Source organism: Pezoporus wallicus, unplaced genomic scaffold (genome assembly GCF_028554395.1).
Source record: "Pezoporus wallicus isolate ANWC-B61680 ecotype Strahan unplaced genomic scaffold, APGP_CSIRO_Pwel_v1 contig_3812, whole genome shotgun sequence".
Lineage (NCBI taxonomy): Eukaryota > Metazoa > Chordata > Aves > Psittaciformes > Psittacidae > Pezoporus > Pezoporus wallicus.
Genome location: NW_026639618.1, coordinates 4,188,548 through 4,209,496, shown reverse-complemented (window position 1 = coordinate 4,209,496; position 20,949 = coordinate 4,188,548). Strand labels below are relative to the sequence as shown.

General features: G+C 35.0%; 1 protein-coding gene across 1 annotated transcript in view; it reads right to left on the bottom strand.

Moving 5' to 3' along the window:
- CSMD3 (CUB and Sushi multiple domains 3) overlaps window positions 1–20,949 on the bottom strand; it is a 599,019-nt gene that overhangs the window by 319,642 nt on the left and 258,428 nt on the right. The window contains exons 10-11 of the mRNA XM_057415252.1: window positions 14,554–14,678; window positions 7,043–7,164 (exon numbers count right to left, since the gene is read on the bottom strand). Of these exons, the coding sequence (XP_057271235.1) occupies window positions 7,043–7,164; window positions 14,554–14,678 (247 nt within the window). The remainder of the gene's footprint in view (window positions 1–7,042; window positions 7,165–14,553; window positions 14,679–20,949) is intronic.

Below are 20,949 nucleotides of genomic sequence, written 5' to 3'. Positions count from 1 at the left end.
TCATGCCCAGGATGTAACTGGGAGTTAACCAGAAGGGCTGGCTCACTGCTCAGTCAGGCTGGTTTTCGACGGGTGGTATTGTATGCTCTTCCCTTGTTATTTCCCTTATCATTATTATTATTAGTGGTAGCAGTAGTGATTTGTGTTATACCTTAGTTACTGGGCTGTTCTTATCTCAACTCATGGGAGTTACATTCTTTCCATTCTCCTCCCCGTCCCTCTGGGAGTGGGGGCAGGGGAGCGGGGGAGAAAGGGCAGAGCGGGGAGAGTGGACTGTGTGGCTAACTTGATGACAGGGTTTAAACCACGACATCCTCTTAAGATAAATAATTAATCAGTACATTGGGATTTGTACCTCTACTGAAAACAGTATCTTTTCATTAACGAGACTACAGCAATTAGCCTTCTGTTGACCAGTCAGATGACACTAAGTTAGATGATAAAGTTTCTCTCTTCCATAAAATTGCCCCTCATGTTTCTTCTTCACTGCAATTGTGAGAAAGATGGGAATGACTGTATTGAGAATAACATGCTAATTATTTCCTATTAGATGTAGCTGAACACAACTCCCTGCCTGAAAAGCACTTGATATAGTAGCATGAGGAATGAATGAAAGGAATAGTAGATTTTAGAGAAAGGTGAGAGAAGATTCAATTGATTACAATTTATGGGCTATAGAAACACAAGGCTATGTGATTAAAAATATATGTATATCCATATTAGGAAGTTGGACATCTAATCTAAGGTCACATTTGTTTTCTTAGGCTCCCAAAGTTCCTCCTGTCTAACCTAGTCTTTTAAATACGTTTCATATATCTTAGCAAAACATTCTCCAGCGTTACTTTGAGAAAATGATGGACGAATGTCACTCCCAGATAATTTTTACCTGCAATAAGCTAAAAATGTTCTAGTCTCTTTCTTTCTCCTAATAGAGGGATTTGTACTTTCTATTAATAGGAAGGCTTTTTCAAAAAGAGTTGTTACACTTGGAATTCATTTCCTCACTGATTTTTACTGGTGTATAAGCACTTAATGCTACATCTCTTTGATACCACAGATCTTAAGGCTGAAAGGTTTTAAAGCAATTTAGTTAAGCTTCTGATGTTATTAGGGAGGTGAAATGCATTTCATTGATAACTTCATCCCAGTTAACAATAAATAAAAGGAGCTGAGACTAAAAGACCATACAGCAGAATTAGTAGCAAAAGTATATTAGACTGAGATTCAGATCTATTTCTAAAGAAAACAAAAGTAATCTTAAACCATTGCATTGTTCTTAAATAGAAAGATGATTGCAACCATAGGAAGGTTGCCCCTGCTTCTGTTCTTCCATTCATGAGTTACCCAAAAAGGATACCCTTACGTAGCATAGATATCTGCACTTTTTCACTCATTGAGGGCAAGCAGTCTGCTCCAAAAAAAAAAGATGTCATGAAGTGAAGTCAGCCTAACTTGGTGAGCAGCTATTCATGCTAAAGGGAACAGAAACACAGGAGTAATGCTTGTGACTTAAGTCTCAATAAATGTTCCTGCACCATCAATTTGCATTGTGAATGTGCATTGGGGTTATGTGGCAAGGTTTTATTAGCAGGGAGGGACTGCACGAGTAGCTTCTATGAGAAGAGATCCGGAGCTGACCCCATCTCAGACAGAATCAGTTCCAGCTGGCTCCAGCTGATCTACCTCAGGTCAAAGCTGAGCAAATCAGTGACCCATGCTGGAAAAGGCCTTGAAGGACTACTTCCTGCAGAAGGTACCTGATGCTGGAGCAGGGAAAGAGCCTGAGAGGAAAGAAGCAGCAGGTACACGGTGTTACAAAGTGATCACGACCACCATTCCCTGTCCCCCTGTGCCACTTGGGGAAGAGGTGGAGGTAGAAGAGCCAGGAACAAAGAAGGTGAGCCTGGGAAGAAGGGGGATGGGAAGAAGTGGGTTAGGAAGAATGTGGTTTTACTTTCATTCTCCATGCCACAGCAGGTGTGTGTACCCTGTAAAAAGCCCACACCGGAGCAGGCTTCTGCAAGGACCTGTGACACTGTGGAAACCCATGCTGGAGCAGTCCACTCCTGAAGGACTGCACTTTGTGAGAGGGACCTGACACTGGAGCAGGGGAAGAATGTGAGAAAGGAAGGAGCAGCAAAGACAAAATGTTATGGACCGACCTCAACCCCCATTCCCCATTCTCCCTGTGCTGCCTGAGGGGAGGAGGTAGGGAAGTTGGAAACCCCTCTGGTAAGAAGATAGGGGCTGAGGGAAAGTGTTGGTTTAGCTTTGTTCTTGCTTCTCATTATCGTACTATTTATCCTGCAAATTATCCTAACTTAATTGGCAATAAATTAATTTCCCCGAGTCTGTTTTGCAAATTATGGTAATTAATGAGTGATCTCCCTGTCTTTATCTTGATCCATGAGATTTTTCATCATATTTTCTACCTATGTACTACTGCAGAGGGTGAGTGAGAGAGCAGCCTGGTGGGCATATGGCAAGCAGCCAAGGCTAACCCACCACAGAACAGTACCATCAGCCTTTAAAGCAGTCACTTCTTAGAAAACAAACAGCACCTCTATTTCTCAGTCAGAGATCAGAAAAAGGTACATGTTGAGCAGAACAATTAGTTATGAAGAGCACTCACAAGATCAACCAAGTGAACTCAACTGTGGAGGAAAATAACAGATCTCTGCGCCAAAAATTCACCAAACAAAAAAGACTGAAATGTGTCAATTGCTCAAAGAGAAAGCACTGAAATTTCCTGTCAAAGTCTCTGGGTCATATGCATATGTCTTTTAAAAAGTTCTAGCTTGGGTGTGAATATACATCGTAAATACAAATAAGAAAACATCTTTGCGTTCAAAGTGTATGGGCAGCATAACTTAGACCAATTTTAGGAACTTACAGAAAGTAAAACAGAACTAAAACTCTGATTCAACCTTTAATTCAATATGAAGTCTTAATCAAAGGTGGAGTTAATATCTGGAATTCAGATATGGCTAGAATCTAAAGCTGCTGATGGCTGAAAGTAGTCACTTCTGTTGCACTTATTGCAGTAAGTAGAATCTCTCACCCATTTCCTATAGGTAGATCATATTTTCAGAGTGAAAAACACTTGGAAATGTCAAGAAAATATTGAGTGAGATAAAATCTACATTAATTGAGAAAATGAACCTGCCCACCTTTCATAATGAGAGTAATAGTAAAATAGCAGTATGGGAGGGCAAATCATTTTTTCCTCTGCAATTGCATTGCTTTATTTTTCTCCATGTCTACTATACTATTTTTTCCAGTGGTTAACCCAAAGCACATGCATATACCACCTGACTCCAAATTCTCTCATTCAGCAATGATTCTATCCCCTCACAGCCAAACCTGCTAACTTCCTGTCTTAAAAATAGCTGTTCTGAACAGAACTGAAATATTTTTACATTTTCTAGTTTCATATAGAATAAAAATACATTATCTCCTATCAATAAACACAGTACCGACTTTTTTAATCTGCATGGATGAAAAACAGGGTCGTGGTTAAAAATGTATAGTTAAGAATGAGCTTAAGCATGCTCATATTTTCTCGTTATTTATCTGACTGTAACACCCACAGTACATCTTCGTGACAGGCTTTGGAAAAGCCAAGTTTGAGACATTTGCTTGTAAAAAGAGCTGCAGTGTAGTTTGTTCAAACAGGCCTGACCAAAACAGACTTCATGAAATGAGTGTTTGAGTTCATGCTAAAGCAGCCAGTCTGCTTGGGATTTATACTGTTAACAACAATAAATATGGATGGCAACTGAGTTTAAGCTTGACAGCAAGCTTAGGAAATATTCCACTGGCAGTTTTGACATGATTACCAAAATAACACAGTTGTGGTAAATTAAGTGCAAGCACTCAGCTGCTGGCTCAATTTGTTTTGCTTTTTTTTGGCTTGTCCTAAAAAAGCACAAAAGCACAGAAATGAAAAGATTACATTTTACGCAGGAGGAAAACCGAATTATCATGACATAAGGAAGGAGGAAGGAAAGAGTGGAAGGTAAATAAAAAAAAAAATCAATATCTTAATACAGAGTGATTAAATGAAAACCATATTTATTATAAATTCAGTAGTAGTTGCAAGTTATTCCATTAGTAAACTTCAGACTTGCAGAAAAATATGTGAGGGATTTCCGAGACATTAGGAACTGTTTCAACAGTTTATCAGAAAGTAAAGGACTACAGCAGTTGGAAACAGATGTCACGAATTTTCAGTAACCTCTGCCACTACAACAGAATTCAGATTATAGCTTTCCTAACAGATACTTGACACCCACAGAAAAAAAAATACTAGCAAAAATTATTAAAGACCAACCAAACCAACCAAGCCTAAACCTCAAACCCAACTATGTTCCAATTCTCAGGCATACATCATTACTGATTTCCAAAGTACTTCAAAATATGATAAAAAAAGAGGAGAATGTGAAGACTGGCAAACTTTTTAAAACTGTATTCTAAAGACTATTATGCAGGTAGTAAGAATACTTTTATGCTTGATAAACACTGAATGTAAGATTTAAATATTATGGTGACAGACAAAAAAATAACATCTAATCATGTAAAATTTCCCTTTTTTTAATTAAAAAAAAAATCCTGCCATGTAAAATTAACAGAACTAGGATCTAGTTTTCTGATCAATCTATATTTAACAGTGTGTTTACATATTTAAATCCTCTTTACAATTTTTAAAGGAATACTTTTGCTTATTTTTCTCTTTCTTAATGCATGTTGGTGAACAATATGTAGTGTGAATATGGCTGAGATCTGTCAGAAAGGTTGTCATTCTAGCTCTGATGTTTCCACAGTGTTTCTGTCACTCTGGATTAGAAAAAGAATCAGCAAATATAATTCATAAGACTTGACCTTTGATTAACTTTAGCCTTAATTCAGATTTCACTGATATTTTAGCCTGTGGTTAAATTTAAACTTGTAATGTTGTAACCCATCCTCTAAAGGGTAAAAGCAAGTCACAACTGCAGTTTTCTTACCCCACACGCTATTTAAACAAATAACATGAACTAGGCTTTAATGTAGAACAGCAAATAACATTTTTGCCATTAGTAATAAAAATCCCAGAGGATTTGTACTGACCTGACAATGAGTATCTCAGAATTATTTTGCTTTCTCTTGGCCTAAACTAGTTTTAGCATGCTTGTGTTATGATAGCAATTTTCTAGCAATTACTGCCTAAGAGATCTGATTCAGCTTTGTGAATATCATACATGGCAAAAAACACCCTAACAAACCAGGGCACTAGCTGTCTAACAAACAACAGCCTTTTATGTTAAGTGAAGCTGAAGATATTGTGCAATTTTCAAACTTCACCTAGTAACCAATGAAAAGGAAGCAAGGTACTGCCTTGGTGCAGTGCTGGAAACAGTCATCTTACTTCATTAACAAAGAGGCCAATTTGGCCAAGCTGGGATTTTAGGTAGCTAATAATGAAAGAATTACATTGACCATTGGCAAAATATCTACAGCATTTCAAGCAACATAAAGTAAAAGCACCTGCAATGGAGAACTGATAAATGATTTCACTCCACCTGTCAAACACCTGTCAAATAATCTACAAATCTGCATATGTCTTTCATTTCTTGAATATTCTTTGAGGCAGATCCCTAGAACTCCAGTTTTCTTCTTTGTGATCAAAGAGCTTTGATTCTACGGTAGACATGGGTAAGACGGTGGCAAAAATCACTCGCTTGACATATATAAAAAATGTGTGGAAACCACGTTAAGACAATCTAGAAGTGGGAAAACTTTTCATGAACTTCCTCTATCATATACTATTGGAGAACCCCACAAGTGCAGGTACTAATCCTCACATGGAATTTCAACCACCCCAATACCTCCTAGGAGGGACTGCATCATCTTTCAAGGACTCATGACACACAATCTTTAAGTTGACTATCTATAAATTGTGTAAATTGGATTAGCTGTCCTCAGAACAAGGATTAACCCAACAAACAGCCCTCTCTCTGCCCCTAAACACGTTACCATTTTCACTACAGATATCTTAATCACTTGATTAAATAATCCTTTTTTCTTCTTTCAAAATGGAACATAAGGATGGCCTCCACACAGGACTTTGTAAGATTAGAGGCAGAACTGCAGCAGTGTAGCTGAATGGCTTCTGAAATGTAATCAGACTTTTACTGAGTCCTTTGATAATCTCAGGTATAAAGGCGTAGGCCTTCTAGGCCTCTATGATCAATTAATGGAATGTGATATGTAAATAGCAATATAAGACAAAAATTAGGAGCTAGGAATATACCCCTGTACCAGCAAACACAGATGTTGATAGTTCTTTATAAAATGTTTCTGAGCTGTACAGCTAATTTTTGTTTCAATACATCTAAACAAGTCCATTACACTCCATTCAGATAAAATGATATGCCTGGAAATAGAATATAGCCATTGCTGCCAGGTGCCTAGCTCTTGAATTTAAAGACAAGTGGTGTCATAACTCAGCTTTATTGCTCTACTTTGACTCATCTGGCATTATCAGAACTCCCAGTACTTCTGGTTTAAAGTGTAGGCATAAAAAACATGGGAGTTTAATGCAGTAGTTCAGACAATTAAATAATTTACACAACTTTAGAGCAGTCCTTCATGAAGAGAAACTGAATTCATAAACTTCAGTGATTTCTCACATAGCCTAAGGCCAAACATGATATACGCAGTCTTATACACAAAACAGCTCTAGTGATTACAATGCAGTATTAGTGGACTCATGAAATTGCTTTATAACACTGGATAGATGTTTCTGGGAATAATCTATAAAAGTCACATAAAAACCCGACAGCATCTATTTGGCATACAAAAAGCAAAACTCTCTTAGGGGAAACAATAGGTTTGAACATCTTTCCATACCCATCCAACATCAGCCATATCTTAGAAAAGTCTGAAATGCATCAAATACAGCAGCCGGACTGTAAAGATAAATGATGTTAGTGAAAAATGTCATTGTCTACATGTATTTTTGGTGTTTCATTTTAAAGCCCAGCTAGAATTTTAAACTTACTTTATTAGTATTGATAGCTGTGATGACCCACACACATTGAGCATTGCTGTCATACTGGAATGGAAAATTGGGTGATGTGAAAGTACCTCCAGGTCCCTGAAGATTGGATCCACAAGTCTTGACTGAAAAAGAAAGGTCACTTCTTAATTCACATACAAAATATATGCAGCAGTTTTACAAACCAATTTCTATTAATCAAGGTGTGAAGGATTCAAATACCATTGATCAAAACCAGAACCACCTCATACAAGACCACAGAATATTCATGTTAATTTTTTCTGACATAGTAAAGAAAAGAAAAAATTTTTGCGTATGTGAAAATTACCATACAGTTGTATTGCAGTTTCACAAAGCGGGTTTATTCGATCAATACTGAAAACAGGAAGATGCATCTGCTGCTGGATCAAGACTTGTTCCTTCCCTCACATTAGCATTTAGAAAGAAAGTCACAATTTCCATCCATCCTACACCACTTTTACCCCCCAGAAGACTACTCCAGTGAAGTCCGTTCAAAGCCACACCAGAACCCTGAAAACAGGGAGGGAGGAGAAATGAGAGAAAGGGTCCTCATTTATGAGCAATAGCAAATGTCATTGAAGTCATAAGTGAGACTAACACCGAGCACAAATTTTTATCTATGCTTATAATTAAGAAACTGTATGATTCCTGTAGCCTGTATCGGTGTGTGGGAAGAAAGGAGGGGAAAAGCAGTGCTCTAGACACAATCTGCTGCTCTATCTGAACATGTGAATCCATCCTTTGTGGCAGAGTTGGCATGTAAAGCATATGTCCTTTGTGTGTACGCTGTGGTAGAGTTACAATTTGTGTTCTGCACAGTCAAAAAAAGCTCTTATGTGATTTCTTTACCCAGTAATTTATATTTGCCTCTGAACCTCAACACTGCATTTTTGTCTTCAATATCCCCATTTTGCTTCCACCCTATTACCTGTGGTTTTTATCTCTATACATATCACAAGTTTCCTGTCTCTTTTGTCTGTGATGCCTCTGTGTGTGAATCACATGAAGATTTGTTCTCAATCACTGCAACCTTTAAAGTGCTGCAGGGTGAAGACATATTTTTATTTAGCTTTTACTGAGCATAGGAAAAATCTCTCAGACATATAACAAGTGGTCTGCATAAACTTTTTGCTTTCTTTATTGACAATTAGAAATAATTCCTGTGTCTTTTAAGACATTTTTTTTATAACCTTTCTGAATTCAAGCAGTTACTCACAAGACAGTTCATCTAACTGTGTGCTGCCTCTAATGGCTCTGTGCTGATTCTTGCAACACTACAAAGATTAAGTAAAGTAAATGAAAAAAATAAATTGTTTCCACTGGATTTTGGAAGTACTTCCTCAGACTATTTACACATCTCTTCACATAAGTCTACTTTACATTAGAAGAGTTTACAGATAAGATGAAAGTTGAAAATTGTAAAAAAATAATATATATAATGATTAATTAATATCAATAATGCCTTTTCCTGGACTTCTTGAGTCTGTCCCTAATTATTTTAAGGATCTGAGAACCCTGAAATACAATCTTAATATCAGTTAGCTGCCACCTGCATGGGTGACTGGCTATCTGGACAGAAGTTCCACTGGCATTTTCATCACAGTTCTTATATGTGAAATATATTAAAAAAAAAAAAAAACCACAGCTATATGTGTGTATATGTATGCATAGATGTAGAGAATGAATTGTATAGTAATTGCAGAAAAGTGCAAATTTAACATACAACTTTTTCTATTTTTCCTTTAGTATTCAACTACAGAAAGAAAAGTGATCTTTTTAATTACTATTATTGTTATTTTTTAAGGAACCACTTTGTTGCATTTTTGTGGTCAGTGTCATTTGCAAAATTTATCCTTTAAAATAATAATTATAATTTTTTTCTTTTTTATAAAAGCTTCACCTTTTCTGGATTTAACTAGGCTATGAAAAATAAAAGCTCACTATTAGCAAAATTATGAATATATTTTGGCTGTACTTACTTCCCAAAATTAAAAGGAGGTATGTTAGAAATTTTGTCTCATCTCTTTTGAGTTGCAAAGAAAAATGAAAGTTCTTTAGAAAAAGTAATCTGTTTACATCTGACAGTTGCAGCTATTCAGAAATGATTTCTGGGTACTATACAAGTTTATTCAGACTGCATGTCTCAATAGATTTTTTCATTGCTACTGCTCACACTGTACAGCAATGACACATTTCAAAATAATAAAAAGAATACAATGTAGAATTCAAAAAATTAGAGCTCAGGAGTGTACTAAGAGCTTATGGAACAGTAAACAAATTCCAATATTGCCAAAGAAAATCTCACTGAAATTTTCCAGATTAAAAAGGTCTTTCATTTATGCTTTTGCTTAGGTAGAGCTGGGGAGCATCAAGAAGAGACCCCTCAGGGGCCTTACAAGTATTTTACTCCCAAATTGTTGTTGGTAGTGCCTGATAGGAGAAGAAAACCAAACCAAACCAAAACACAGCAAAATATCAAGTTTGTATTAGTAGAATATAATTAAAAGAGAAGATTCTTTTGGTAGAATTATATTTTTTAGGATAGCTTCTTTTAAGAACAAATTTGAATTAATTTTATCACTAATTCCCACAGATTGAGAACTTGGAATGCATCCAGTGGAAGACCACCAAGAAGACTGAAGAACTTGATAGGTAAAAAAAAGACTGAAGGGACTGGGTTTCTTTGACCAAGAAACAGTACCATCAAGAAGGAATCTAATCACAGACTTTTGCTACCTAAAAGGCCGTTACAGAAAATATACTCTTTGCACAGGAATGCATGGAGACAGAATAAAAGGCAACAGGCACAAGTTTTTTCATGAGAAATTACATCTGGCTATAAGAAAAAAATTCTCCCTCATATGAATTACTAAATATTGGAATAGGATCCTGAAAGATATGGTAGCATCTCCTCACTGGCAGTAGTGAAGACTTGGTTTGAGACAGCCATGGATTACCTAATCTAAGGTCCTGCTTGAAATAGATCAGATGATTTTTTTTTATGTTCTTTCTAGCCTAGACTTCTCTGCTTCTTGATCAGTGTCTCAGTGTCAAAAGGAAAGAATAACTGAATGAGGTTCACAGAGGTTTGTCCTGGCTCATGTTCATTAAATAGTTTCATTAACAGTTTGGACAGCATAATGAAGTGCATACTTATTTAATCTGCATCTAACAAAGAGCTGGGAAATTATATTAGCAAACATAATTAGAATTAAAAATGAGAAATTGAAGAAATTACATTAAAATAGGATGCAGTTCAGTAGAGACAAGCACTGGACAAAGCACAAAAGCAGGAATAATGAATTCACAAATACAGGGTAAGGAGCAAGTAATTTGCAGAAAATCTTCAGGGGCTACAGTAGCTCAGAAACATAACCTGAATAAAAAATATCCTACTGGTATGAAAAGACACTCAAACTGGTAGATATGCACATAGCTATAGGTAGAAAAACATGAAAATGTGAGAAATAATTAATTTCTCTCCTCCACTTAGCACTGGGAAAGCCCCTTCAAAAATATCAAGCCCATATTTAGAAACTATAATTTAAGAAAGACATGGTCCCTTTGGGAAAATTATTAAAAGGGCTGGAGGCCTTTAGGTAGGACCCATGAGAAAGGAATGACTGAACTGCTGTTGGTTAGTTTAAAGAATAACATGTATTCTTGAAGTATACAGTAAGCTGTTGAAAAGACAAATTAAATGACCAGCTCTTTATATGGAAGCACCTTTCGAAATAAGACAGTTTACAGCAACAAGGGTTCATATCTGAATTAGAAAAATTCTCTACTTGCAATGCTAATGAAGGACCGAAGTGCTTGAGTAGGATCTAAGAGCACTTTCCTTAGAAAAAGATAATGTTAGACAAAGATCTTCAGGGAACAAATACAGCTGGAAGAAGGAAGTAGGGCCACTTTAAACTCCAATTATCTATGATGTGTTGCCTGCATATATGGGTGTGTATATGCATATATACATGCTGTTAGTCACCAACACATTTAAAAGTTCCAGCTACATGTCTGCATTTTGGAGAGAAGTGTTTTTTTTTTTAAATATATACTATAGGCAAGTAAAGTATTTATAAAGGGAAGATCTAAAATTCATAATGTACATTCTTACATATCCATATTAAACAAACTGATGTTTACAATCTATCAAATTAAAGAGACTGAGTCCATTATTTCAATGTTGTTTTAAAAATCACTTTGTCAGGAAATGAACTGACCAAAATAGCAATATGAAGCAAAAAAACCTGTTCTAAATTTGTCAGAACCCAGTTCAAATACAGACCACTGGGACATCTACTAATCATCTAAGTTACTTTGTATCCTGCCTATAAATTGATCATGATGTAAATCATAAATTGTGTGTCTCTTTTAGTTTTCTCAGACACAAATGATTATTTCAAAACCACATTTTCTTTCTTCAGAGTTTCCAAAATACTGTACTTGTTTCAGAAATGGCTGATGACTTGCCAGCAGACTTATAAAAGGCAGCATTCATAAACATTTCACAGGGTCTGAGAAACAAGCAAGCAGAAAACAGGAGACGCAGGCATGAAAATAAAAAGACTAATCCACCAACTGTGAATAGATCTATCTGTTTCATTTCCTGAAAAGTAAATGAGAGGAAGAGATTTATCAACTGGCAAATAGTTTCATAAGGTAGATAATTGTCTCTGCTTAATCAAGTTGGCTTTTTAAAAATGGCATTACCCTGTAGGGGAACACTGAATCCCATGGCAGACAAATAAGTAGGGTCTCAATCCTGAAGTGTTTAAATTTTCTCTCTTTAATGAAGTCACAGAGGGGTTGACGTAAGTAGCCATGTTATTACAGCCACATGTATTACGCATTTACTGGTATATGAAAAAATTAACAACTACAGAAATGCTCATCTTTCAAAACCTTCAACTGTAACTCAATGTGCAATAAATACCAGGGTAAAAATTCTCAGGTTATTTTTTGAACATTTTTTTTTTTCTTTCCCAGGAAGGATGGGAAGGCATTGTTCATTCTGCTGTCTTGTAACAATTGTATGCTACAAGAGTTGCATGAGGCAAATTAAATTGGAACAAATCTTACAATCCCCAGCAGAATTTTAGTCTTGCATGATGCATTGATCTTGAAAAAGTCCAGCTAAAACACCAAATGTTTTAGAGGATGAATTCACTTCAAATTTCAATAAAATGCATGAAAGTGACCAATTAATTTTCAGCTGCTGCTTACGTTAATTTATCTGCTTGACTTTAACGTATGTCCATACTTTCCTCATAACTCCAAATTCTAACTTCTTTTCAATATATATTTTCCATAAATCACAGTGGGGAAAATGCCTTGATGTTCCGCCATCTTTCTTAACCAGGTCCATACACCCGAGCAACTGCTATTTTGCTAGGGTGATGGGAGACATGAATTTTATTTAAAAAAATAATTAAAAAAAAAAAAAATTGTTGGTAAACTATAAGGTATTCCAACTGCAAATCTAGTCAGGATATTCGATTTAACTTTACAATTCTCAGTATTTTCTAGAAGTCAAAAGGTTTAAAAATCAGTCAAATCTCCACAGTAGCATTTTCCTGGAAACTACCTCTTAAGGTTCAAAAGATATTGACAATCTACAATATTTGCTTATATTTTCAAAGTGATACATCAGTTTTCCTTTTTTAATTCCTATTATATTTCTCCTGTAGAAATGCTTCAGACTTATTCCAGATTCACTTTTATGAATATGATCTTATGCCAATTCCAGCTAGTATTACATGATAACTCATAAAGAGAATTACATTTTTGGCAAGCAGTTATATGCCATATGAGAACAAGTCCTAGGATTTTATTACGTCAGATTAAATGCATCTAACAGAATTGGTAAGTTCCTGCATAGAACTCTGTCCACTTGCAGTATATGACGATAACTAATTATTAACATTCACATGCCATTTTGGAAAAAAATATATCATTACTGTAGTATTTTTGTATGTGCTCAATATATGATTTATGAAAGTGAGTGAAAACAATTTTAAGCTGTCCTGTTCAAATAGTAAATACCACATTATAAAAACCAGCACTTTAAGTCACATTTTAAAGGCTAACAGGTGAAGTATCTAATATAACATCTGTGCCTGCATTACCTGCAAATCTGCGTCAGGTCAGAAGAAAACACTGATTTCTCGCATAAAAGAATATTTGTGTATGATTGTTTGCCCAAATGTTTTGTACATACACATGCAAGTTCAACAAGTAAATGCATGCATATATTTGCAGCTACTTTCTTCATGTTACATATTTCTTTATAATTTTTATACCTATGCAAAATCCTTTCAAAGTGTTTACAGTATGTTTTGTGCATGAAACTTGAAGAGAAGACATAATTACTAGTCCAGAAGGAATGTTTATATTTCAGCTTTAGTATATCTAAGAGCCTAATTGAAACATCTATCAATCACCATTGTATCAATTCTTAATAACATTCTTAATATTGGTCCTCTGCTTTTTAAAGTGGAATTAGCTAGTTCTATAAAGTTAATGAGTGTAAGGAAGTGAAACACACTCCTTTTGGTTGTGAATCACATGTTCTAACTATGAATAATGGTGGGTTTGGATATTTAATTAATACATATTCTGCAGTTTTACACTTAGATAGAAGTTTATCAGAACAGCTAACTTCCAACAGATTTACTGCTTTTTCTTTTTAGTTCAGTATTAATGCTTACTTTATCACTGGACACATTGAAAATGTGATTTGTAAATCATCATAAAATATTAGTTCTGAACATAGTTGTACTGAGGAAAAAATAAAAAAATGCACTAAAGAATGTGGTTACCCTGCTGTATTTAAAGTACTTTGATACCTGCTGCTACTCAGAATGCAAAACTTATAAAAAAGTAAAAAGCAAAAAGCACAGTAATACTTTCATTACATATACTAATATACGCATTAAATACATATACACTAATACTTTAATTCCTTGATTCAGGTATTCATCATACTACTTGCCACATGTATTAAGCAGAATGACTTTTTCTTCTCTTTTTTTTTTCTGTATTTTTGCCCTTTATCCATTTGGTTAGGGTTGAAACCAGGTATAGACTTACTTCTCCAGTCCTTATCCATCCTAAATTATAGTCTTTCTCATATGCTTAGCAAATGTATAATGAAGATGCCTCATGAGCTACTGACTGTGTTTCAAATCAATGCAATTTTGAAATCCATCTTGGTGAGTCTTAATATTTAGTATGTGATACATTTTCATCAGCTCATTATGAAGTGAACTTCACAACATAAGTTCCCAAGTGAAATAAGCATACTGAAATACAGACAAAGTTCATCTTAAACAGAACAGTACTGGTGATACACCTTTTTTAACTAAGGAAGTGGGGACACTAGGATTATAACTCCAGGTACTTATATAATATTAATTTAATACAATTGGCTATCAAACAGTAACTAACTATGAAATGAGCAAATCACTATAAGGGTAAGAATTCTTCTTTACCTTTGCATACAGGTCTGTGATCACTCCATGCAGCAAAAACTTCAGCTATCCTCTGACAGGTGATAGTTTTTGAACCTTGTAGCACATAATCTTCATCGCAGGAGAACTGTACTGTTGCTCCCAAGCTAAAATCAAACAATATAAAAAGAAGAGGGTTTTTTGTGGAATTTTTTTTTTACAAATAATTATCAATGAATTTTTCCAGTCTTTCAGTTATGACAGTACTGACAAACAATACAAAAATGTAATTGAGTAATTTTTGCTCTTAGTACTAAAAGGCTACAGATTATGTACTAGCCTGACAGCACACAGTGTTCATCCCTCTCTGGCCTTGCTTTGGCCAGAGCTGGTTTACCTCTTCTTAAGAGTCATCTGGAGATCAAGTAACTGTTTTCCAACCTAACTTCTGATGTCCATATAGCAAAGGTTTGACAAACCTGGGCACCGTGTAACAAACAGTAGCTATATATGTTAATTGAAGCTAGGAAACAATTATAAAGAAATATAAGGAAATCACCTAGAAGAGCCAAAAGGTCAACCACAAGACTGAGGAAGAAAGCCCCACTATAAACACTGTATTCCAACCAGTAAAGACCTTAGGACACAGATGACTTACTGTAAATGTCCCCACCCCTGATTCTTCTTGAGGAAGTCTGATGCTTTTGACTTTAGAACAAGAGGGGCATTGGGAGGGGGAGCACAATACGAGTGAAGATTAGATACTGATAAGATTTACCGTATTTTAAACAAATGTATATTATTAATAAGACTTTCCTGTACTAACTTGGACTGAGAATGCACTATTGTAGACAAGTTATAACTGTTTTTTATATTTTGATTACTAGGTTAAGATTTTCATTAGACTAGCAATAAAGTCTTGACTCTGTATAAGTGGGGTTTTTTTGCCAGTAACAAGATTCTGAATGTAACAACAAACAGACAATGAAAGTTAAAAGGTCAATATGAATATTTGCTCCTTTAACTGGCTATATGTTTCTCAAAATAAATGAAGAAAATAAAGAATTCTAAAAACATCTTTCTAGGTATTTAGCTGTGATTATTTATGATGTGACACTTCTGCCTTGAAAAGATTTTGTACTTTTCCATATGGACCTGACATTTGCTGTTGCAAACTTGGCGCAGAACAAAACAGGAAATAAGACCAGAAAAAGTTTCACTGTTATGTTTTTTTTGGGTGAGAGCAGGATGGGCAGGAGGGAAAAGGTGGCAGAGAGAGATTGGGGGAGAGTGGTGTTCAGTTTTGAAAAGTTAAAAAGCTCAATACATAAATGTATATTATCGAGATAATTCTTTTTCTCCATTAATATAACTTCTGTTTCAAGTTCTCATTGCAGTTGAAAATAGTCAATATATCAGCCCTTTCTCTGACATGAGTACCTTCTTCTATAATTCAACAGAAGATAACTTCTTTAATTAATTACCTGTGTAGAAAAACAATTTATTTACTAATTTATTTTTATTTTGGTACAGTTTCTTGAAAAAACTTCCTTCCTAATTTGGTCATTGGGGAAATAGAAGAAAATCAATACCACACAGCATTTCTTTTTAACTCAAACATATCAAACTATTAGATCACAGACACTCATTGATTTCAAAGAATTCTGCCTAGATTTACATTCACATTCAATCAAGACCTGAGTTAACTCTTTTCTGGGACAGTGATCACAGTAAGTGCTTTTCAGTTCTACTCTAGCCAAAATACAAGGTGACTTTGGTAACACACTTTTTGTATAGAATATTAGCTACTAGACCTTAGCATCAGGTCTTTATTTAAACTTTTTTCTTAACTTATAGCCCCTCAAAGTATCTCAGAGGTTTTCCTAAGTCCATTTGCCTTGATAAATAAATTTATACATACACACTTTGGCTACAGTATGCATCCAGTTCTCAGTTTTAAATCTCTGAAAGCGAAGCCTCTGTAATGGCATAGTTCTTATTAATCTAAATAGATGTTTTAAGGCCCTCTATATATAACCCTCTAAAGCCGGCACTTTTACAAAGAGGTTGGAAGAAGCATGAGGGTATCACTCAATGGTGACAGGGTATCTTTGTTGATTTGGCAGGGATTTCAAAATCTGGGTTTGATCCCACAGAGTAACATTCCTTTGTGCTGAAACACATTTTTCTCTGCAGGGTTTGGCTTGTAAAGAATATGTCCTGATTTTCTTTCCTTAAATATGGGCTTTTAGTGCTGTAATAGTAATTTCAATTTCAGTTCAATTTACAAAGGCAGACAAAAAAATTTAAAAGACTGAACACATCTTCCAGAGCTTAACTGTTGTTAGGTAATCGCTTCAAACACACTTATGATGGAAATAGCTACTAAATAAGATTGATAGTAAACAGAACAAGAATAAACTTAAGGGGGTTAGAAATCTTACATGTTTGTAAAGGAATGGTGCCAGCACAATAAAGCTGATGAAATCTGGGGAGTACCTGGGCTTTACAGAAACATAGATAATGAGGACTGAGGCCATGAAAAAATTATATAGTCACCTAAACAGAAATCTCAGAAAAGGAGGATCTGATAGTGGTTAACAGCTCTATGAACTATTCCAAAACCAGTTCCTGTTTGTAGAAGAAACAAGAATGTTTGCGAAAGGAGAGAGCCTTTGCATGCAGCCTCCTTCATGCAGCCTCCATAAAAAACACAGGAAGATATAAAAGTGAAAAACTGAGAAGAATAAAATGTAAACCTAATGGAAAGGCCCTTGCAAGGTAAAGCTGAAAAGCTTCTATCTGAGCAAAAAGAGGCACAAGACAGATCAGAGAGTTGGAAGAAATGTCAAATTTGTGAAACAGAAAGATGATCTATCATTACTGTTAAAATTCATGTTCAGCTAGTCCAGGGACTGTACAGTTAGGGAGGTTCAAATGGTTGTAATTGGGAAGACAAGAGCAACTTTCTCAAGAAAGGATTTTCACAAGAATCCACCTGTTGTAGAAGGTCGCGTTGAGAAAATCTGAACCCCTTTGATTACCCAAAGAATAAAAAAAGGAGGACCTGAAAAAAAAAAACACATGGAAATCTATTTAACTGTAAGCATAAACACAGTGAGAGTGGAAAATCACAAAATCTGTAGCATGTGACACATGAATGAGAGGTAAAATGGCAGTTAGGTAGGGAGATAATAAAACAGCATTCTAAGAAAAAAAAAAAGAGGAAGACACAGACATTGAATTCCTATGGCAGATAGATAAACTCAAGAAGAGAGTAATAAAAAAAAAATCAAACACTTCCTGTCTGAAAGGTCAAAAAAAAAGACTGAATCAAAAAATAAAATCCTGCAGAATCCTTCTTTACTTGCACTGTAATAATGGCATCCATAAGGGCCAGCGTATTGACTATCATGAGCTTGTCAAGAAAATATTAAGAGACAGGGTCTCTCAGGAACTTAAAAGCCTAGTTCTAAACACTTTCAGACACTGAAAAGCATTAGTATTTCACAATTATCTAGTAGGAGAGAGCCTTCTTGTTGTTTCTGATGATTTTTTCTTTTTTTTTTTTTTTTTTAATCCTTCAATGTGTTTTATACATACAAGAATTCAGTTCAAAATCTATTTTTCTCATACAAAAAAAAAAAAGAAATTGGTAACTGAGTACAGGAGGGTAAAGCGTCACTTCCCTCCCCAGGTATAGTAGATGAGTTGAATACGATAAAGATTCAAAAAGGACATGAAGATTACCGGGCAATAATTATTAGCTCTAAGACAAAATGAGAAAAGTCTTACATCTACATTTCTTAGACTAAGCTTTCTGTAGAGCACTTGGCCATGGTTTTTTTGATGTGGGTCTGGTTTGATGTGGTGACACAGCAGCAATTTCAGTACGTTTGGGATTTTTTCTTTCTGAAATGCCATTAGGTTTGCATTTTCAAGAAAAAAAACCAAGCAAACATTGGTTATATTTCTATTAGAAAACAAAAAGTATGTGTAAATATTAAATAAGTTTACAAATTTGAGAAAACAATTTAATCTTATATCTCTTTTTGAAGTGTTCTTCATATGTCCCCAATTTCAGATCCCTCTTTAAAGAACACGAATTTAAAGCAGTAAGGAGTCTAAAATGAAATTACAGACTCACTAAAGGATATAAAAAAGTTGGCTTAAAATGTTGAACTTCATATGAAGTTTATATAGAATAGTATTATTTTAACTGTTGGCATATGTGCAGCAAACTAAATCATTTTGGATTATATTCCTCTATTATTTGATATTTATTTTTTTAAATTAGAGATCAGGAATCAATTATGCAGGGAATCAAAACCTCAAGCTAATCTGTAAATTATATTATTCTGCATTTTGAACTTACGTCCCTCTTGAAAATTTTCTGATGGATAGATGGGACAGACTAGAAGAAGGAAATAATGCAGTTTGGATTTTTTGCACTGATGTACAGGGAATGTATTTGAATTCATACACTGCAGTTCTATTCCATTTCTGTGGAATCAACTGAAAGGTCACATACACATTACAGAAAAAAAGTATTTTCCAAGATGCACATCTTTCTGCCCTATTAACCTACTCTGTCCACACCTGCAACCAAGCAAGTTTGAGAGTACACCATTTTTTGCCATAGGAAACAAACAAACAAACAAACAAACCCACCCACTATCAAAAATAAGTAAACATCAGCTCTCAGTCTGTTCCTAGTAATCTGATGGTACATTTTAAGGCTACTGTATAGTATATAAATAATCAGTAAAGCAACACAGACATTATTTTCTCCATCTGCAGTGAAGGAATCTAAAGCCTTCAAGACTATGCATAGTAAATGAAATATTCTTAACCTAGCAACTTTCTGCACAGCACTGATACATAACTATTTATGTGCAAGCTGCAGATAGAATCTACTGTAGTCTTTTTGAGCCTCAGTAGGAGAGTTGACCTATGCCACAACATCTGTCCCAAGTTAAGCACAGACACAGGAACATTTCTGTAGATCAGTTGATACAGTACTTGGAAATATCACTGCAAAATGCTAGGATTCCAAGATAGAATGTTAGAATATCTAAATTTTCAGAAGTTCTGGTCAAGAAGAATCCTTAACATATGCTGAACAAACTAAAGTGATGACAAAATTTCAGTTGCAGAGGAATTTCCGACACTCTGGAGATAATTGGTAATTCTGCTTACACAGTTCATAAAGCGTCACCATTTCCCACAAAGCTTGTACTGTCAGAGGCTTCTGTTCGACAAAGGAGCTAATTAACTGCTGACAAATGAAACGGGTAATATTCTACTTCAAACTAGCCTCACATGTCACATTACAAATCATCAGAGTTTTGCTCAATTTTCAGGATGCTTTACTTGACATTCAGAGTCTAGGAGCTCAGTGAATATCTGCAGAGAAGGGCATGTGATTCAGAGAAGGAAAATTAAGTGTGGAACTTCCAGTCTATCAATGTAGTTACACTTCAAATTCATGATTCTGGAGAAAATAACTATAAAGCAATTTACAATATAAAATGAAAGAATAAATTATCATTAGTTATACTGTAACTAAACTCATTGGGTATAGTAGATTGTTTTTAATATAAACTTCATATGCTTCCTTCTCTCAGTAGAAACTGATTTCTAGACCACACTGGCACCTTTGTGGCTGTCCAACATTATTTACTGCCTTCTTGTCGTCAAATTTGATCTGAATCTCATCTTTAAATACCTAACTGGACTACACTACAGAGGTAGAAGGAAAGAGGCTCATTCATTTTGTATACACAGAACTTGGGGATGGAGGGGGAGGAACGCATTTGGTTCACAAGAGAATTCTTGTCCAGGTATAATTCAGTTTGGCTATGTTTATTCCAGTATAAACAAACAAAGAAAAAAAGCCTTCAAAACCCAACAAATAAAAGAGCAACAAGACCACATGAAAATTTTTTTCTCTTCATCTACTACATCTTTCTTGTATTTACCACAGTGGCATTAATGCTAAAACTTGATTTAAATGTCGAAAAGATGTGTATTTTTAATGTATGACAGGTATCATAAACTGTTGGAAATTCCAGCAGAATGAACACTATTACAACAAAAAATTGAAGAAACTTCTTGGGAAGGGAAGATTTCATTATGCCATAAGATAGCTTTTACAGTACAGGAAAAGCTGGCAGGTATTAGTAAATATTCCTGTCTTTATTTCAATCTTCAAAGTCCTGTTATGTTCAAATAATCATCTAGCATCAGAAACTATTCAGAAACTCAGATAGACAAGTGATCAAACTTAACTAAAAACATTTTCAAGAAGTGATTATATGTGTCTCTCTAGTCACACAATACATCAATCACTGCTGTTACTGACACCTGGAGTCGTATGTTCACTAAGAAAGACATACATAGAACGTTTTGAAGGAGTATTGCAAACTTTTTTCCTTA